This window comes from Natator depressus, chromosome 5 (genome assembly GCF_965152275.1).
Source record: "Natator depressus isolate rNatDep1 chromosome 5, rNatDep2.hap1, whole genome shotgun sequence".
In the NCBI taxonomy this organism is placed as follows: Eukaryota; Metazoa; Chordata; order Testudines; family Cheloniidae; genus Natator; species Natator depressus.
In genome coordinates this window covers 9,675,583-9,695,578 of record NC_134238.1, presented here as the reverse complement: position 1 = coordinate 9,695,578, position 19,996 = coordinate 9,675,583, and the positions used below count along the sequence as shown (strand labels likewise).

Below are 19,996 nucleotides of genomic sequence, written 5' to 3'. Positions count from 1 at the left end.
GTTTATATTGCTGTGCAATTGACTTCTGGGTGAAAAGGCTAGTGGGGGACAAAAGATGAGTTGTGGAACAAAGAGGTAGAGCCTTGCGGAAAGGAAAGTTAGTCTGAGGTATAAGGACAAAGATTCTACTTAGTTCGGGCAACGATCAAACTGACCACAATGATACCAAAGAGGTTTGGGGGAAAATATCCAAACACATTACAGACTATTCACAAGCTGCATGTGGCCAAACAAAAGGAGGGAAAGTTCATTGCAAGGGGACACAGTGGTGGTCAAACAATGTACAAGAATCTGTAAAGAAGACAGAAAGGTGTAAATGATGGCAGAAAGTAGGAATGGTAGACAATTATGAGGAATACAAGCTGGTAAAGAAAACAGCAAAAAAAACCCAACAACAACAACAAAAGAGCAGTTACAGAAGCTAAGGGTCAGGCGCTTAAAGTCTTTTACACAGGACTACTATGGAAGGAAGGAGGGAAAGGAATATATAGATTACCCAAGATTAGGCAAAGAAGCACAGAGACTTGGGAACTGTGAAGTGGATTAAAGAAGAAAACAGAAGAGCACTGGTGGAAGAGTGTGACGTCATTAGGAGGTGGCAGCAGGTTTATGAGAAACTGCTCAGTAAAGAGAATGTAAAGAAACCACTGAGGAAACTATGCACAAGCAACAACCTTACAAGATTTACCATCCTGGTGGAGACTCAGACATCGCTCAAGATGATGAAACATAGCAAGGCAGAGGGACCGAATAGTGTACCAATTGAGGCATTTAAAGCAACAGACCATAGAATCATAGAATATCAGGGTTGGAAGGGACCTCAGGAGGTCATCTAGTCCAACCCCCTGCTCAAAGCAGGACCAATCCCCAACTAAATCATCCCAGCCAGGGCTCTGTCAAGCCTGACCTTAAAAACCTCTAAGGAAGGAGATTCTACCACCTCCCTAGGTAACGCATTCCAGTGTTTCACCACCCTCCTAGTGAAAAAGTTTTTCCTAATATCCAACCTAAACCTCCCCCACTGCAACTTGAGTCCATTACTCCTTGTCCTGTCCTCTTCTACCACTGAGAATAGTCTAGAACCATCCCCTTTGGAACCACCTCTCAGGTAGTTGAAAGCAGCTATCAAATCCCCCCTCATTCTTCTCTTCTGCAGACTAAACAATCCCAGTTCCCTCAGCCTCTCCTCACAAGTCATGTGTTCCAGACCCCTAATCATTTTTGTTGCCCTTTGCTGGACTCTCTCCAATTTATCCATATCCTTCTTGTAGTGCGGGGCCCAAAACTGGACACAGTACTCCAGATGAGGCCATACCAATGTCGAATAGAGGGGAACGATCACGTCCCTCGATCTGCTGGCTATGTCCCTACTTATACATCCCAAAATGCCACTGGCCTTCTTGGCAACAAGGGCACACTGTTGACTCATATCCAGCTTCTCATCCACTGTCACCCCTAGGTCCTTTTCCGCAGAACTGCTGCCTAGCCATTCGCTCCCTAGTCTGTAGCGGTGCATTGGGTTCTTCCGTCCAAAGTGCAGGACCCTGCACTTATCCTTGTTGAACCTCATCAGATTTCTTTTGGCCCAATCCTCCAATTTGTCTAGGTCCCTCTGTATCCTATCCCTGCCCTCCAGCGTATCTACCACTCCTCCTAGGTTAGTATCATCCACAAATTTGCTGAGAGTGCAATCCACACCATCCTCCAGATCATTTATGAAGACCATGGTTATGACGACAAACTTTCTCACCTTAATTCACTATACTGGAAAATTGAAAATTCGTCCCTATTTTTAAGCAGAAAGGAGATGTTCAAGAATGTAGTAATTACCAACCCATCAAGTTAATGATTCACCCGATGAAATGCCTGCAAGAATTATAAAGACTGTGGGAGGAGCTGGAGCACCAAGTAAACCACCACCAATTCAGGTGTATGCCAGGACGGTCAACAATGGATGCAGTGTTTGCAGCCTGAGTGTTGCAGAAGCAGCACAGGGAGAAACACGAGGAATTGCATTTAGAATAAGATGTCTTATGACAAAGTTCCTAGAGAATTATTATGATGGCACCTGCTGTGGCATAATCTGCTGGAGACATACATTCAGACTATCATGGCCATGTACAAGGGTAGTGAGAAGCAGCTGCAGCTACAGTGAGTCATTCACCATGATGGTAGATCAACATCAAGGATCAGCCTTAAGTCCATTCACGTTTGTGATTATAATGGATACCTTGACACAGGACATCAGGGGAAAAGCTCCTTGGGGCATGCTTTGTAACAATGACAATATGTTGCGCCAAGAAGATAATACAAACTGGAAAGGGGGCTACGACTATGGAGATCTGCATTAGAAGAAAATGGTTTACGAATCAGCCAAAAAAAGATGGAGTACATATGATGCTTTGTTGAGAGATAATGAGAACCCAGTAAAATTAGACGGCGTAGAGTTAAAATCCGTGCAACAATTTAAATATCTTGGCACAGTGTTGAGTCATGACGGGAAGGTAAATGCAGATGTTAGTAGCCACATGAAAAGTGCTTGGTGTAAACCAGTAGTTTCCAACCTGTGGTCCACAGATCTCTGGAGGTCCATAGAATATGTTTAAGATGTTTGTGAAAGGTTGTCATTACCATAGAACAGTGGTTTTCAACCTGTGGTCCGTGGACCCCTGGAGGTCCACAGACTATGTACAAGATTTCCAAAAGGGTCCACACCTCCATTCAAAAAATTTTAGGGGTCTGCACATTAAAAATAAAGTTGAAGGTAAATCTCTGCAACAAGAATATGCCAAGTAAACTAAAGAGCAAAGCGTATAAGTTCATGATTAGGTCAGCCATGATGCATAGGTCAGAATGCTGGCCAATGAAGAAGAACGAACAACAACTGCTTCACACTCCTGAAATGAGTATGCTCAGTTGGACGTCAGTGCCGATAGGCTACACAATGAAATGGTGCAAACCACAATGCAGGTTGCCCCATTGTGGAAAAGCAGAGGGAGCATAAACTGAGATGGCTAGTCACGTGAGATGAAGTGATGTGGGATATGTTGGCCAGAGTACAAAAGCTAGTAGTCACAGGATAAAGACCATGAGGAAGACTTAGAAAAGTTGGTTTGTGATGCTGAAGGAGGACATGAAGAAGGCTCGTATCAGCATGGAGAAGACACTTGACAAGAATGCTTGAAAATGAACAACAAGAACCACCAACCCCAAATGATCAGACAAGGCGAAGGCAATGAAGAAGGAAGAAAGAAAGTGGAGTAACTCTCTATTCCGAAGAAAACACAAACGCACACATGGAGAAAAGTCTACAGTGTGGCCAGAGAAGGTGAGGTGCTGGAAGATTGTAGAAAGATGCACATCTTCGTGATTTACGCAGAATTTTGGCAGACCCATAAGTTATGTACCCATTTGCGCATCACTACTATTACTACCATTTGCACCCAGTTCATAACAAACAGTCTGTCAGCAAGGTTTGACTCTGTTGATCATGGATTTTTAATAAGTCATATAGAATGGATGGTGGACCATTGTTGTGCTGGCTCTGATCTCTTAGTAGCTAGCCCGCAGATAGGGAAGTCCTGTCTGAATATCAAAATGTTCATGGATCTCACCCCGCTCAGAACAAAATGTAAAACCCATCTCTCTACGTCAACTCCATTGCTTACAGTATTGTGGCCAATTAGTACGCACACACTCACAGCATTTCATAAGGAAAGAGTAGAGGATACAGTCTTTTAGACCAAAATGCCACTTAAGCATTGGTTGCACTCGGGTACAGATACTTTGATTGTGCACTTGCCCCACTAAATTCAGTGATATTAGCCTCTCAATTTCAGGAGCACAAAGCTTGTTTGACAAATTCAACAGCAAGTAGTTTTTCAAGGTAATGTTTCTGTTAGTATTTCAAAAATTAAGGTTTAATTGTAACTCACTTATTCAATGGAAGACCTCTCCCATTTACCTTAAACAGTGTAGCTGTCTCTGGGATTATTCCTCTGATTTTCACCTGAGGCTCTAAAGGAAGTGGAATAAGTTCCACATCGGATAAATTCATCTTCTCATTGTCTGCAAGTAATGCCTGTAGCCTCTCATTCTAAAAAAAAAAAAGAGAGAGTAAAAACCCAAAAGTCCAATTAGATGAAAATGCAAATGGAGTTTAAAAGAAATACAGATGGAAAAGCATGAGAACAACCCTTGCAGAAATATTTATATAGTTGGGTATAAAAATGTGCAGTAACAAAAAAGCAGATGTATATCCATATAATATAGCATTTATAAAGCACTTTATGCCTTCAAAGCAATGTAACATCCATCGTTAGCACAATGTGAAATTAAAAAAAAAATTGCAGAACAGGCAAAGTAATCAGATATTCTACACCCAGTTCAAAGACAGTCATAGAAATACATGCAGGTTTAGTTGTGTCAGGGATAGTAACCTTCCAATAATTTCTTTGTATTTTTGTAAATTGGTCACATGCCCCTACGAAGGGGTGTTGGTTTTCCATTTTCTATTTTCCAGTTTCTATTAATAGAGGTCTTTCATTCTCTTATACAAGGTCTGTTCATGCTCTAGGACCGTGATACTCAGATCTCAGGGGTTCAGGAGTCAAATTAGTTATCAACATTACCCAAAAGAGCAATAGTAGTGTGAATTCATTGTTCCAGTTACTATAGAACTATTCATATTTAAAACTGTATGAGGGGGGAAATATTTACTTTTATATAATTCTCACAGCAAATAAGTTAATAAACTTAGTGCAAGTTGATAACCTAACTGGTTAATAACATGATAAAAGCATCCTGATTAATAACTTAGACTGGTCAATAATTAAATCACACAGTGTTTTATATCATGTGCTTCAAAGAGCCAGAGAAGATGCATTAAAGAGCCACTTGCGGCTCACAAGCCACACTCTGAGTCTCACTGCTCTAGGATATGATCCTGCACTTGGAATTATACTGATGGAGCCCTGCACCTGTATGGAGCCCTGCTGACTTCAACGGGTTCACTCGTGGTGGTAAAAGCCTGCGACAATCTCACCGTAGGAGCTGGCCCTACATTTACAATATTGAATCTACTATATTTTAAAATAATCAACACTGCACACATTTTTAAAACTCTGATTCAGTCAGAACTATTTACCTAATAGCCTATATAATAAAGAACTTATTCACCAAATGCTCAACAGCCGCCCTATTTCCTCCTGCCAACTATGCACAGAATAGACAAGAAGTGAAGAGAGATGCAGCAGATTCCACTGATTTTAACGCCAGCCAGAGGCAAAGCGGAGGGGCATAGGTCCACTCTATTAGCTCAAACACCCCGGGCATATTTACAACGGCCAGTTGCTGCAGGCCAGATGATAGCCCGAACCCATACATTTGAGTTATACAGAAATATGTCAGCAATTACTATATACGATACATCTTGCAAGTGTTTCTCTGTGGTTTATGTGTAGGATAGATTATAGGCCAGAAGCACATTTCAAGAACATATGCATATTACCCAATTTTCATAATGTATTTTCCCCTTTATGTATTATAGATACAATCACACAAAGCATGACTAAATATATTCCTTTTTCTGGATAAACAGAGTGTGTGTGTGCGTTCGTTGAAATAAATTCAACTTAACAGGTTTGATGAAAGTTATAAATGCATATTAAAAATATCCAAGACTCAAAATTAAATTATGGAAGAGATCATGAATCTAGAAAGGAGCCACTGACCTCACAGAAGATTAAAGCTCCTTGTTGAATATTGGTATAAAGAACCAACAAACATATAAAAAGGGAGTTGTTGTGTTGTTTTTGTTCATTTTAACTCATATGCCATAAATACTTGGATCCTAAAAAACACTATAGAGATTGGAACATATAGTATCAAGCTCTTCAGCTAATATTTGTAATAAAGTTCAGACATTTTCAGTGTGTATCCAAGATCTCTGAAAGCTCAGCTACAATGCAAAGTTTGTTTTTTCTTAGCAAGATCCTGATTTTTATCCAGATTTTCTGGTGGATTAAGGAGGAGATGATAGCAAGATCTAATGATTAGTCTAAAATCAGATTATGAAGTCTATATGTCTCAATCTATATTAGTATTTAGGATTATGGTGGTTTCCAGTGTCTTGCTGCTGCTATACCACATTCACACTTTTCCATGTAAATGTATATGAAAATCTCAGGCACAAATCAGTATTAAAAAGTAATTTAGTACATGCTATGGAAAATGGGTCCTACAATAAGGAAATGAAATTTTCAGCACAACATTTTTGGGGGAGAAAGGAGGTGGTGAAACTGGTATTAACGATGCTATTGAAGGACTGAAGGACACAAGCAGTAACAAAGATAAAATGAATAGAATGAACATGGCATACAGTCAAATGTCTCAAAAACACAGGAACAAAAAGACTAAAGAAAATCAAGAATCATAAGTATACAACCAAAAAACCCATCGGTTTCTAACTCTACTCACCAAAGGGTGAAAGGGGAAAAATAGATGAACTACTGACACAGTAAATATACCACAATTAATAGCTAAGAAAGGCGTAAAAAACCCTGTCTAAAAAACTCAAAACATAAGCTACCCAAGTACATACCCGGAGAGAGGGTCAGGCAGAATTGCATTCAGGCAGCTGCCATGACCACACTGTTTTTAGACACTAGTTCAAGCAGACCTAGTGCATGTACATCTACCTGAGGTAGGAATCACACTGCCCAGCCGCTGTGTAGATGTACCCTTAGCGCCAAAGCGCTACTCTGAATATACCTTCCAGAGGGTACAAGACAGTTATAGTTGTATAAATTAGAGAGGAAAAATAAATTGATCAAAAAGCATCTTTGAGAAAAAATTTCCCAGAAATTTGAGTCTTCCATGTGTGTTTCCAAAAAGGTGACCAAAAAAACCCAAACAGAACTAGAATAGCTCAAAGCAAAAAAAGCCAAAAGAGCTAAAATACTTCAGTCTAACCAAAACACATACACTGCATATTAGCATATATGCTTAACTTAGATAAGACATTAGAAAAATTCAGAATATCTTGTTACACAACTTAGCAAAAGTTTCCAGTGAAAACTAATACCCTACTCTAAAATTTTAACCACAAAATTTTTTATTCCTGCATTTACCTTTTTTTTACGATTCCCACTTTCACGCTGCACTGCCTTCATTAGATGAACCAGTCGATCTACAAATGTCTGCTGCGCTGCCAGCAAAGAACGCATAACCCTGACAGATTTATCACCCTACGTGAATGAAAAAGAAACAGAAAATTAGGTCTTTGTTCCATAATTACATCTGAAATTTGTACATTTATTCTTAGTCTAGCTAGATTTCCCAAGTTAATAAAAAAGATCAATTATCTTTCATTTCAGAGTTCATTCAAAGCACAGTATTTTCTGTAAAATGTAATCAGAATTGCTATAGCTGGCAATCAGTTATCTGACCTTTCAGTGCACTTCCATTTACATCAACAATAATAATTTGAGTGGTAAACATTCATGCATGACAAATTAATTCACAGGGGGGGAAGTAAGTTTCACGAAGATTCTCACATGTGAAATATGCCTTTGTACTTCCTGAGTCACATAAAAACCTTGAAGCAGCATTAATGAGATGTGAAGTAAAATGCAATGAAAGATACCTGACTGTTAGACTTAAGCCAGATAACTCTGTACATATATGCCAGATGTTATGAACTATAGCTCAGGAGAAGGACCCTTTTTCACTACATCAGCACCCTCTGCTGCTGACACACAGATTGGCACTACTTCTTGATTCAGCAAAGGCTAGTGATCCAGCCTCCAGTTTGTCAAGCAGGGCAATTATTCCCCCAAAATATCAGACATTCACTGCCAGATGCAAGTGGGTCTACAGGCAAGCATGATATGAAAAGTCAGTTTACAATTTACCTGAAAAGCAACAAATAGAGAAAGGGAAATACTTCCCTTGACAGTTGCATTCATTTGTTCTGAACTAAAATTACACCATTTACAGCAGATCAAATTAATTCCAGGGAGAAGTAGGGGTTTGGCAGACTGCAATGCTTATGCTATGGCATCATAGGAAACTAGTGTCTTTTTAAAGAAAGCAAATACCTGCAAACTGCTTAATCTTTCATTACCTAAGGGATGGGTTACCTTTAATAGAGCCTGACTAAACCGTCTCATCACATTTAGGTACATTTCATGAGTTTTTGGATCCCTCTGCTGAGTGTCTTGGTCTTCACATTCCACTATTACATACCTTTAACACAAAAACAATCTCAGTTAGGTTGTCCTTCTGCAACACAAATCACTTACCTGTGCAGTACTACAGCTGTGTAATAAAGATCTGCAATTACAGCAAAACTAATCTTTACTTGATTCAGGGCAAAACCTGAACCTTCAGGTAGCAGTATCAGGGACAGGCACCCTGGGTCTTTCCACTGATATATGGAGTACTTGAAACACCTGAGATTTACTTTCACTTAAGACGGAGTGGTAGCACTCAAACGGAGCAAGTATGGATGGGTATGCCAGACACACACCTCTGCCCCATTGCATATCCATCTACACTAATCATTTGTCCTACCACTCATTGAGAGGAGTGTTTCCACCATTCTCACTGCTCTATTACCCATTCCTAATCTGAGTGCTACAAAATGGCGTGCAAACAACCTCCTGAACCCCCATTCTCCCCCGCCCAATGCATTGTCACTGCATGTTCCATCAGCAATTGGGGTGGAAGAATACTTGAGTGACCCCAGAGCATGGCTTTGCAAAGAGGTTACTGTTCATTTTTTAAAGGATCACCAGACTAGAGGCCTCAGCCAGAGAAGAGAACAATATTTTACAATCATTTTTAATTTTATGCCTTATTTTGGTAAATTGTGTGTGGTTCTTACTCTGATTGACCTTATAGGTTATTTCATATGCAGCATAGAAATATAATTTCACTTATAAACGATAAAGTAATGCTAACCAAAACAGGCGGTTTGTCAACTATCCTCCTTCTGTCCTCTGAGATATAATATAGCACAATACATACAACTGTGCGTATTCCAGGAGGGGCTATTTAATATCTAACTGAATACATTACATTTTCTAATGCTTGGTTTGGATTAGGTCAAGTGACTATGCAAATGTAGTGAACCTAATCAGTCTTCACAGACGTTATGGACTAATTCCACCCAGGCTGTGACAGTTACCTTTCTGCTTACCTTATGGTGGTGCCCCAGGACTGGAGCTCCAACATGTTAGGCACTATACAGGCTCAATGGGACACCTCCTCCAACATCAGAGGTACATGGGCAGAATAGTTTTGTTACTGATTGGATAACTGGGTTTTTAAATACTGAGAGAGCCCATAGCAAGTTTGAGGAGTGCTGACAAGAATGTTGATTACAAATTAAACCAAATGAATAAATCTGAGAGCCGAGCTAACTACACTTTTCCTAATATTAAGTCTAGTTGATTTTATGCTCTGCCTAACAATTACGTTTCTACCTATCTTATGCAACATATACTTTGTTTCCATCTTAGATCACTGAAACTGGTTATATGCTGGGACAACTACTGTCCAGTCAGTGCTTAATTTGTAATGAAAGAGGTGCTGGGGCTCAAGCAATTTTTTTACATTCATAACAGATACAGCAAGCCCAGAGGTGCCGGGGCTATGAACTGCCAAGCCCAGCGGTGTCAGGGCTCAACCCTGGCAAGCCCTGGCGCAAATTAAACACTGTGTCAGGCACCCAAAAGAGAAAGAAGTTCATTTAACAGCATGGGAGATGAAAGGAGGAAACGAGGTGACAACTTGAGCCAATTCAAAAATGGAGCTGCAATTCCATTCCCAAGACAAAACTATGCAAAAGTTGACAAAGCTGCACATGGATATAAGGACTAGGTGCAGAGGATTGTATGACCTAGCTACATTTCTGGACTGAAGAGCATGTTTTGAGTAGATAGGGATTAATATATAAATTTGGTAGCCATAGAAGAACGTATCAAAATGGTCTCTTCTCAATGTAGAAAATCAACTGCAGGAAACTGCACAATCCATTAGATAATCTGCTGTCATGGGCTCTCTCTTCAAATTGATTCAAGAGCTTGCTACATATCAAGTGTGAATTTTCCATCAAGCTTGTCTGCGATACATCGTTCTAAACTAATTTACAAATTCATAACAAAATGTGAAATACATTCAGTATCCAGACAAATACCTGTATTTCACAAGGGCTATAATTTTGATAAATCCTATAGCTAACCAAAAGTCATTTTGAAAGCTCTCTTACTCTTGCAGCAGTGATTACTAGTGGGATAGCCTTTTTTAAGACTACGAATTTAGATCTTACTACAGAGGAAATGAAGTCTGACAGCTTCTCATGTATATTTTCAAAGCTTATGTACTCAACAAGCGAAGGGGAATAGGGAAAATGCAAAGAAATGCATTAAAATGTGCCTTTATCTCATCTTTCTTTGCAAAGGAAAGTACTACATGGTGTCTCTCTAACTTCTCGAGAGGCAGGCCCAAAGGCCTGATATCATATGCCTCAGTAGATGGTGCATACACAAAACATAGTTTTAGTCATCTATGCACAAACGTGAAAAAGTACAGGAATGGCTCTAGCATCACAGTAATATGAATGTGATGCCGGAGTTTCAAGGATTACTGAATTTTTCTATTGATTGTTTTAAGCTCGTGCTGCGTCCGGTTAGCTGAAAAAAGTAATTGATCAGCAGCCAAAAGGATTTATGGCTATGCCAGATCAAACAGTAGCTGTGACATTTGGATTTTGTCACTGAGAAATTGAGATGTCTGAAAGGAAAAGAAAGAATAAATTAGTTGATTTTGTGGTCAGAAAGCAAGAGTGTTTTGAGAGAGCTTGACAGTTTGTTGACTGAATGAGTTAGGAAGAAGAAAGTTTGTTCCAAGTTTCAGAATGCAATGTACTTGTATTCTCTAGTGATACAAACCGCACACAATCTTGCATGTATGAAAAGGTTTTGGGTTTTATGTAATTGGAAAAATGCAAAAGCTTCAGTAATGACTGTGAAATGAACCACACATTTAAGTGAGCGAAGCTAGACTAAGTTATTTCTACTTAAATAAATAAGAATGTTTGACCAGACCAAATATTTAACTTCTATTACCAGTAATCACGCTTGTAGTTCCTTATCTTCAGAAAAGTAGCCCATTATATTTTTAATTTAAACAAATATTCTAGGCTATGACAGAGAAAAAGAGTGTATGCTGGCATGTTCACCATGTGTTGTAGTAAATCATGCTTCCATTTGATTAATATTTTTAAATTTAAATATTGTACGTGAGAGGGAAAACAAGGAGATATTTTGCGAGGATGGATTTACAACTGGAAGCACTGTCAGAATAAGTCAGTTTTTTGGCACACCATTTTGGACAATGTATTTTAATTCACCCCTTTCATTTCCAACCCTATGTGCTGTTCATAGCATATTAGTATTAGTTACAGCATACTACTGATAACCATTTTCAATCAATGACATACAGAATTAGAAAACCTGGGTACATATTTAGTGCAGTGATTTAAGTGCAAAACGTCAATCACCTGGACAAGGCATCACAACTATAGGTCATGCATAAGGGGGGGGGAGTGGGAACCATTTGCAGCACTGTCTTATTTAGATATCCTATGGTACTCATCCGTGATAGCTAATAAAGCAAGTCTTAGTTTAGCACAACAGGTTTACAGTGCCTTATGCCAATTATGCATTTTATTAAGTGCTAGAATACAGTGCACGAACTGAGTGCTATAGACAGATTGCTATGAAAGTCAAAAAATTATTACACAATCCAAAACTGAATTACAGTGTTTATTTATTCCAGTTGAATGACACTTGTAGACCATAAAGTGAGAATTTAAAATTGTATTTTGATCATTGCAAATATAATGCTCTCACTTTATCTAGAGACATATGCATACACGTGTTATTCTATAAACTAGTGACTGCCATCTTTATACTATGTAACTGCACACTGTGTAATCCTCATCCCTCCTTTTGTTTATTTAAACCCACTGTTGCATCTATCTCAAATTTAGATATTAAGTTCCTCAGGGCAAGGACTAGCTTTTATTCTGTGTCTGTATAGCACCTTGCACAATTGGACCCTAATCTCAAATTTGGAGACCCTCGGTGCTACTATAATACAAAGTAAGACTTGACATACCAGTATAAATAGTTAGCCAGTGTGGAATTCTTGCAGGCTCGGGATATCAAGAAAGTGCAAAGGTCTTGCTGGAATAAATTAAAAAGTAAAAAAAAAAAGTTACACAGTAGAACCTTAAAGATAGGAACACCAGAGTTACGGACTGAACGGTCAACTGGATATCATGTGAAACCGGAAGTAACCAATCACACAGCAGCAGAGACCTCCCCAAAAAAACAAAAACAAAAAAACCCAAGTACTCTACTGTGTCTGTACTGCATCTTCAAGGTAAGCACATCTGGGCTGCCTGTCCCCATTGCCACCCGTGGGGCAGCCACTTACAGCTAGGAGGTGAAGACACTGGTGCTGCCAGCCCAAGGCAGCTGGAGCTAGCAGAGCAGGAGTAGCAGCGAGTTTGGAGTCACCACTCCCCACCCACTCCCCCAGCCAGGAAGGGGAGGGGTTGTTTTCACCCTCCCTCCCCCAGCCGGGAGGGGGATGAACTTGAAAACTGGGATGAACTTGAAAACTCAGTCCAACTCAGGGAAAGAAGCTGCCTGCAAGGAAGCTGCCAGGGCTAAGGAGGGAACTTCTGCTAGAGCAGGGGTGGGCAAACTTTTTGGCCCACGGGCCACATCTGGGTATGGAAATTGTATGGCAGGCCATGAATGCTTATGAAATTGGGGGTTGTGGTGCAGGGGGGGGGGGAAGGCTCCAGCGGGGGATGTGGGCTCTGGGGTGGGGACAGAAATGTGGAGTTCAGGGTGCGAGAAGGAGCTCTGGGCTAGGGCGGGGGGTTGCAGTGGGGGTTGGAGGGTGCGGGCTCTGCGGTGCAGGAAGGTGGGACTAGAATATATGTAGGCACAGTCAAGTTACCTTGAATGTAATATTATATGCTCATTATGTTTTTCTACATTCATTTTTATCTTTACCAAATGGTACTGATCTTTGTGCTTAACAGAAATATATATAATGTAACATTAACCTATTCCTATTAGTGTGACTGTGTTCATAAACAACTTGGATATAAACATTCAGAAAAACCATCAGTATTTTCTTAATAAAGTAATCTATATTTAGTTCACTTGAAATTTTCATCTTAACACATTTATATTCCCAGGGCAAGAGTTAAAACTAAAGTCTTATCTTTTGGACCATGCAGCAATGTACTTTCAGGAACAGTCAAACATCATAACAAGTTTATGAACTTGTTATATTTATATTAGCCAAATTCTATGGGATAAAGACCAATATAAAACAAATACCGATTCAGTTATCATCTTGCATACTTCTTAGTTAATAACTCTAACATGTTTTACTTACTTCAAGGTTTTCACTCTCTGCAGAATCCTTTGTTTTAGAAGTAGGAGGTGGGGAGGATACAGGAGGAAGGGGACTTGCTATGATCTGGGAGCTGTAAAGAAGAAGCACGTGTTTTACAATTAGGATTTGGGATCACATTAACAGTTTAAAAAAAACTAAAACCATGGTGTACATTCCATTTGCAACGGATATTACCTAGATTGGGAAACCTACAAGAATGGACTATGATTAGCCAAACAGGCTCGATAACTAACAACAGTGGCAACATTAATTCCTACAGAAAAATCTAAACTTAGCTATAATGTGGTTGTAAAAAAATTAAGCATGAAAACTTCAAGCACGTAAATGATCAGAGTGCTGGCAGAGCCTATTTCAAGCAAGATGGTGTAGTAGGATGCTTCAGTGGTGAAGCTCTCTCACTATGCCTATCAGGAGAAGTAAGGTTTGTACTGGAACAGGCCACATCATCAACATGTAGTCTTGATCAGCTCAGGTTTTTGCTTTGAGCGACTTCCTTTCAAAGCACTACAGGGCTGGCCTCAAATCAGATTCATGACAATCTCACTAGGAGAGGTTAGATGCATTCTTCACATTCCCAGTGCATTGTGAGATATTTGCAGGCAAATCTGATGCCCCTGCACTTAGTTTTAGTCTGAGGCAGTAAATTTTAGCCTTTCAGTGACACTGCTCTGTCACACAGACATTATTTGAAGCCAGCAAAGTGGTCTGCCTTCCTTCCTCCTTTGGGGCTCTGAAAACACCCTCTCAAGAGTAGGCTATCAAAAAGAATCACTGAATCTGAATGCTTAAATGTCAAGTCAGTATTGAAGTGACTACAAGGCACCTTAAGCACAGTCACTAACTGCCATAGATAAAGTTTTCAGAAACATCTAAGTCATCTAACACCTAGGAGCTTAAGTCCCATTTTCAAAAGCGACTTGGGCACTTAAGTTTCTTTGGTGCTTTTAAAAATATAACTCCAAGAGAGCTGGGATTAAGCTCTGAAGCAAAAATTTAACAGCTTGAATCTGGCTGGAAGGGCAGGAACACCGTGAGGGATACCTGACAATGCTTTATATCAGTTCAGGTATAAGGACTGGAGCAGCAACTGGACGAGCACACCTGTGGGGACCTGCTTTGGCAACTACAGTCAAGATGGAACCAACTGGAAGATTTAATGTGCAGCATTTAAACGTAGAGGTTTGTGCATGGCTGCTGGTAACGGGACTACCTCATGCTCCACCCAGTACTATTGCTCTAAGGATTAAAGTATTTCAGGAGCTTAGGGAGTCCTGTGTGTCTCATACTAAGGAGTTGAAAAGCAGGAGTGAAAATCTTGGTGGATGCTTGTTAGGATATAGATATTCAGGGCAGGAGGATCCCAAAAAAAAGAAGAAAAAGAAAAAAAAAAAGGGATGGAGTGTTAGGATATAGATATTCAGGACTGTCAGTAAAGGCCTGTACTCTAAGAATTTAGGTGTATTCTCATCACTTGGCTACTTATAGAGGTATAAAAGAAAGAATCAAAATCACTGTCTGCCAGTGTAAGGTCCTTCTCTTATTGTGACAGTCTGAGGCCCTGTTCTTAGGCTAAGGCCTTCGGCTAAGCAGCAGAGGCAGCCATAAGCTGGTAAGCGACTGGTCACATCCTCACATTCCAAACTAGTCACATTGAAATAAGGTGCTTTTGGGCTGTTAGGAATACAGTCCTGTCCTGATAATGCCCATCACCTCCAGAGAAAGGGAAGTGCCTAGAAAATGTAAAAGGAAACTTAGTTTGATAGCATCCTGTCTGGCAAGAACTCACTTACCAATAGCTGGGATGTGAAATCCTCACTTCTGTATTGTTTTGTCATTATAGTTCCCACTTTGCTATTGTTTGTCTGTATAATCTCTGTCTGGTTCTGTGATTGTTCCTGTCTGTTGTATAATTAATTTTGCTGGGTGTAAACTAATTAAGGTGGTAGGATACAATTGGTTACATAATCATGTTACAATATGTTAGGATTGGTTAGTTAAATTTCAGGAAAATGATTGGTTAAGGTATAGCAAAGCAGAACTCAAGTTTTACTATATAGTCTGCAAAAAGAAAAGGAGTACTTGTGGCACCTTAGAGACTAACCAATTTATTTGAGCATGAGCTTTTGTGAGCTACAGCTCACTTCATGCATATAGTCTGCAGTCAATCAGGAAGTGGGTGGGCGTGTGGGTCGGGGAAATGGGAACAGGGAATGGGAGTGGGGAAATTGGAATCATGTTTGGCTAAGGGCAGGAATGGGAACAGGGACACAGGTGTAAGGCTCTGTGGTGTCAGAGCTGGGAAGGGGGACACTAAGGAAGGAAACTGGAATCATGCTTGCTGGAAGTTCACCCCAATAAACACCGAATTGTTTGCACCTTTGGACTTTGGGTATTGTTGCTCTCTGTTCATGCAAGAAGGACCAGGGAAGTAAGTGGGTGAAGGAATAAGCCCCTAACAATGCTATATTTAAAGAAAGGCTTTTCCTCTAGGGCAAATAGGTAGGGATCCTGGGCAATGTCCTTCTGTGAAGGACTGAGGAAAATATCATATGTGATGAATAATCACATAGTAATTTTCCTGTATTGCAGGGAACAGGCATTCACAGGCCTCAGTACTTCTTTGCCTTCTGTTTTTGTTTTCATAAAAAATAAAGTGCCCAGGACCTCTTCAAACAAATTTTTATACCAAGTATCACAAAGGTTTGTGCTGGATACCCTCAGATGACTGGGCTCTTGCTAGCCAGCCACATACAGATTTTAAGGAAACCCAACCTATTTCTAAAAGAAACTTTCTACCAAAAATTCTCACTCATTTCAATTACTAGCTAGATGTATTTAAAGACAAAGAAACAAACAACCGCTTTAATGTCTCAGGAATGGCACTATGAGACTTTCAACCGAAGAGACCCCATAGCAGCTTCAGAGCTTTTAGTCTTCAACATGGTAATGACTGGAAGCATCATGAAGGTCTCATAAATAAAGCAAGAGTAGCAAGCTTGCAATATAAACTTAGTATATGCCAATGACAAAACTGCAGCATGCCTGCAAGAGAGAATCAGTATTTTACTGCTGATGCCAATATTCCTTGTTTCTTCCCTTCTAGAAGCAAAAGCACCTTACCTGTCTATTTCTGCAGCATTCGTTCCTGATGTTGCCATACTCTCAGACATTGAACCCTGACTATCCCTCTTATTTGGCTCTAATCCATTCTTTATGTCATCAAAATTTTCATATTTCAAGGCCTGTACCAACTGCAACAGGTACATCAACAAATCCTTGGAAGGAGATAACAGAGAAAAAAAATAGATACACTGAGAGATGAGCTGTTGGATTATCAGCACTTTTGAGAATTACACCATTTATTCACAAGCCTAAATCAGGGTTTAGTGATCAGTAAAGAAATGGAAGCAGGAACTGTGTAATGACTAGTGTAGGGTAGAAAGAGTGGTCATGAATATAACTTTGCACACAGATTTCTATTTCTTGCACTTTTTTCATTATTAAAAAGTCACAATAGCAATTTAAATACACATCTAAGGGCGTATATTTCTGTTTTAGAGTGGCTAGTGTTAGTCTTCCTTATACCTTATTGTAATCAACTTCCACTATCTGTTTAATGTAGCCATATTGGTCTTATACAATGAAAATTGGTGAAACTATTCACTTTAATGTGTTTGACTTCCATCTGTAAAAGCTGGACAGAGCCTGGGACTTGGCTATCTAATGCTGACTCTTTCCTTATGCACCATCATAAAAGCAACAAAGCAATATAACAGTCCCTAGATTTGAATTCTTAAGACAGGGTTTTTAATTAATTACCACCTAAGGAATTTCCCCCCTCTGCTGGTCTACTAGAACCTGTTTAGTGATCTTCAATGCATGGTGCAAGGAATGTCTTTTTGGTCAAGAATATTATGGGACGTATTACTGAGTCAGTCAGTCTTACTGTGCGTGGGTGCTAACTAGGGGGCAATTAGTATTCCCTATTGTGAGCCGGTCAGTTTTAAGGGCTGCTTTTAAAAAAATGTGTTAAGCAGGCATCCAGAAGGCACAATCCAGAAGGCACAAAATTCCCTATCATAAAAACAGGAGGCAGATGTAATATGCATATTAAAACCTAGATAAAAGATTAGATTCCATTAAGTTCCCAACACTCAATGAGTGTTTTTACATGGGTTTTCAAAAAGAAATCCCCCTTTATCGCAAATGTTTTCTCTCATTTCTAGCTAACAGAATATCTTTCTGCACCTTCTTCCTCAAAGGAGTGCAATGTCAGGACATACCTGATATTTACAAAATACATTGCTAGAAGCATCTGGCATACTATTCAACAACGGAGCAGTTAATTTTGAAGTGAACAGGTTAGCATCAAAACTGATCTCTTGGGTTGTGGGGAGAAAGTACGATTGTTTTAGTCTGCATAGCTGAAGACATCTAATAAGAGTATTGATTTGTATTGTGAGGAAATTTGCTTAATAAAGCTAGAAGTTTTATTCTCCCTAAAAACAGAAACTTACATTGATCACCCTTTTATTATCTTTCATAATTACCTTCCTATAAAAGGTAATAAATATTCATGTAGTAGCAAACATTATGGAAACTCTACATTTCTCCATGTGCTACATTAGGTCCTTTGATTTTCTCATGGGTGAAAGTAAAGTACACACACGGAACAGAGTGCTTTAATACCTCATCATCTGCCTGTTGCAACCTGGCAACAGCATATCGCCGTACTGTTGGGTTGGTGAAATGAGATGATAACAGTTCCAGAGAATCTTCTACATCCATTGGCTTCCATTTACCCAGTAGCTCCAGTGCCTGCTTTGCCTCCTGGGGTAGGTCCCAGTTGACACATTTCAAGAACTTGGTCAAAGCCTAAATAAAAAAGATTAGAAAAACTGACTATTCCTAAGCAATTACAGAAATCAATGAACTGGAAGATTTAGAGTTATATATTTCAGTTTCAGTCTAGACAAGGCATAAGACCAGATTCTTATTGCAATTATATTAGCATAAACCAGGGGAACCCAACTGAAGTGAATGGCAATATTGTGGGCAACTAAACTTGTGTGACCACACACCAGTGGGAATCACATCTGTGTTCTATTCCAAGTTACGCTACTGACTTGCTGCATGACATTGACCAAGTCACTTAATCTCTCTATGTATCATTGCCCGCACACCTATAAAACGGGGTGATAATTCTTACCTACCTTGTTGGGGTGTTGTGAGGATTAATTCTTCAATTTTTGTAAGGCCCTCTGATGTTAGATAAGGTGTTACAGTGTAAGAGAATTACATCTTCTGTAGCAGAAATCTCAAATTCACAATTTATTCTCCTCCCAATTAACACACTCAATTATCACTAGAGACTATGGGGTTTACAAGCACACCAAAGGAGAAAATAAACCCTTAAAATCTGCATCAATCATGGGGGAGATTGTTGGGGGAAAAGGGTCTTAGCAAGGTTTTAGGGGTGTTATTGTTGTGTTAAATAGACCTATCTTTCTGCTTGATATCACAAACTTGAATGAAAAAACAATTGTTTGCTTTTTAAGAGTATCAGCCTTACTGTTATCTAGAATACTAAGAATTAGAGCTGTTGATTAATCAGTTAACTCATGTGATTAACCGAAAAAAATTAATCACGATTAATCGCAGTTTTAATCGCTCTGTTAAACAATAGAATACCAACTGAAATGTATTAAATATTTTTGAATGTTTTTTCTACATTTTCAAATATATCTATTTCAATTAGAACACAGAATACAAAGTGTACAGTGCTCATTTTATATTGCTTTTGATTACAAATGTCTGCAGTGTAAAAATGACAAACAAAAGAAATAGTATTTTTCAGTTCACGTCATACAAGTACTGTAGTGCAATTTCTTTATTGAGAAAGTGCAACTTACAAATGTAGATTTTTTTTGTTACATAACCGCACTCCATAACAATGTAAAACTTTAGAGCCTACAAGTCATAGAATCATAGAACATCTGGGTTGGAAGGGACCTCAGGAGGTCATCTAGTCCAACCCCCTGCTCAAAGCAGGACCAATCCCCAATTTTTGCCCCAGATCCCAAATGGCCCCCTCAAGGATTAACCTTACAACCCTGGGTTTAGCAGGCCAATGCTCAAACCACTGAGCTATCCCTCCCCCCACTCAGCCCTCTCAGTCCTACTTCTTGTGCAGCCAACCTCTTAGACAGACAAGTTTGTTCACATTTACGGAAGATAATGCTGCCCGCTTCTTATTTACAATGTCACCTGAAAGTGAGAACAGGTGTTCGCATAGCACTTTTGTAGCCAGCATTGCAAGGTAATTACGTGCCAGATATGCTAAACATTCAAATGCCTCTTCATGCTTCAACCACCATTCCAGAGGACATGCTTCCATGCTAGTGATGCTTGTTAAAAAACATATGTTAATTAAATTTGTGACTGAACTCATTGGAGGAGAATTGTATGTCTCCTGCTCCATGGTTTT

At 39.5% G+C, this 19,996-nt stretch overlaps 1 protein-coding gene across 1 annotated transcript in view; it reads right to left on the bottom strand.

Moving 5' to 3' along the window:
- PIK3C3 (phosphatidylinositol 3-kinase catalytic subunit type 3) overlaps positions 1-19,996 on the bottom strand; it is a 135,845-nt gene that overhangs the window by 69,677 nt on the left and 46,172 nt on the right. The window contains exons 10-16 of the mRNA XM_074952302.1: positions 18,199-18,384; positions 16,630-16,784; positions 13,489-13,579; positions 12,187-12,254; positions 8,142-8,247; positions 7,131-7,247; positions 3,965-4,096 (exon numbers count right to left, since the gene is read on the bottom strand). Coding sequence (XP_074808403.1) covers positions 3,965-4,096; positions 7,131-7,247; positions 8,142-8,247; positions 12,187-12,254; positions 13,489-13,579; positions 16,630-16,784; positions 18,199-18,384 — 855 coding nt within the window. The remainder of the gene's footprint in view (positions 1-3,964; positions 4,097-7,130; positions 7,248-8,141; positions 8,248-12,186; positions 12,255-13,488; positions 13,580-16,629; positions 16,785-18,198; positions 18,385-19,996) is intronic.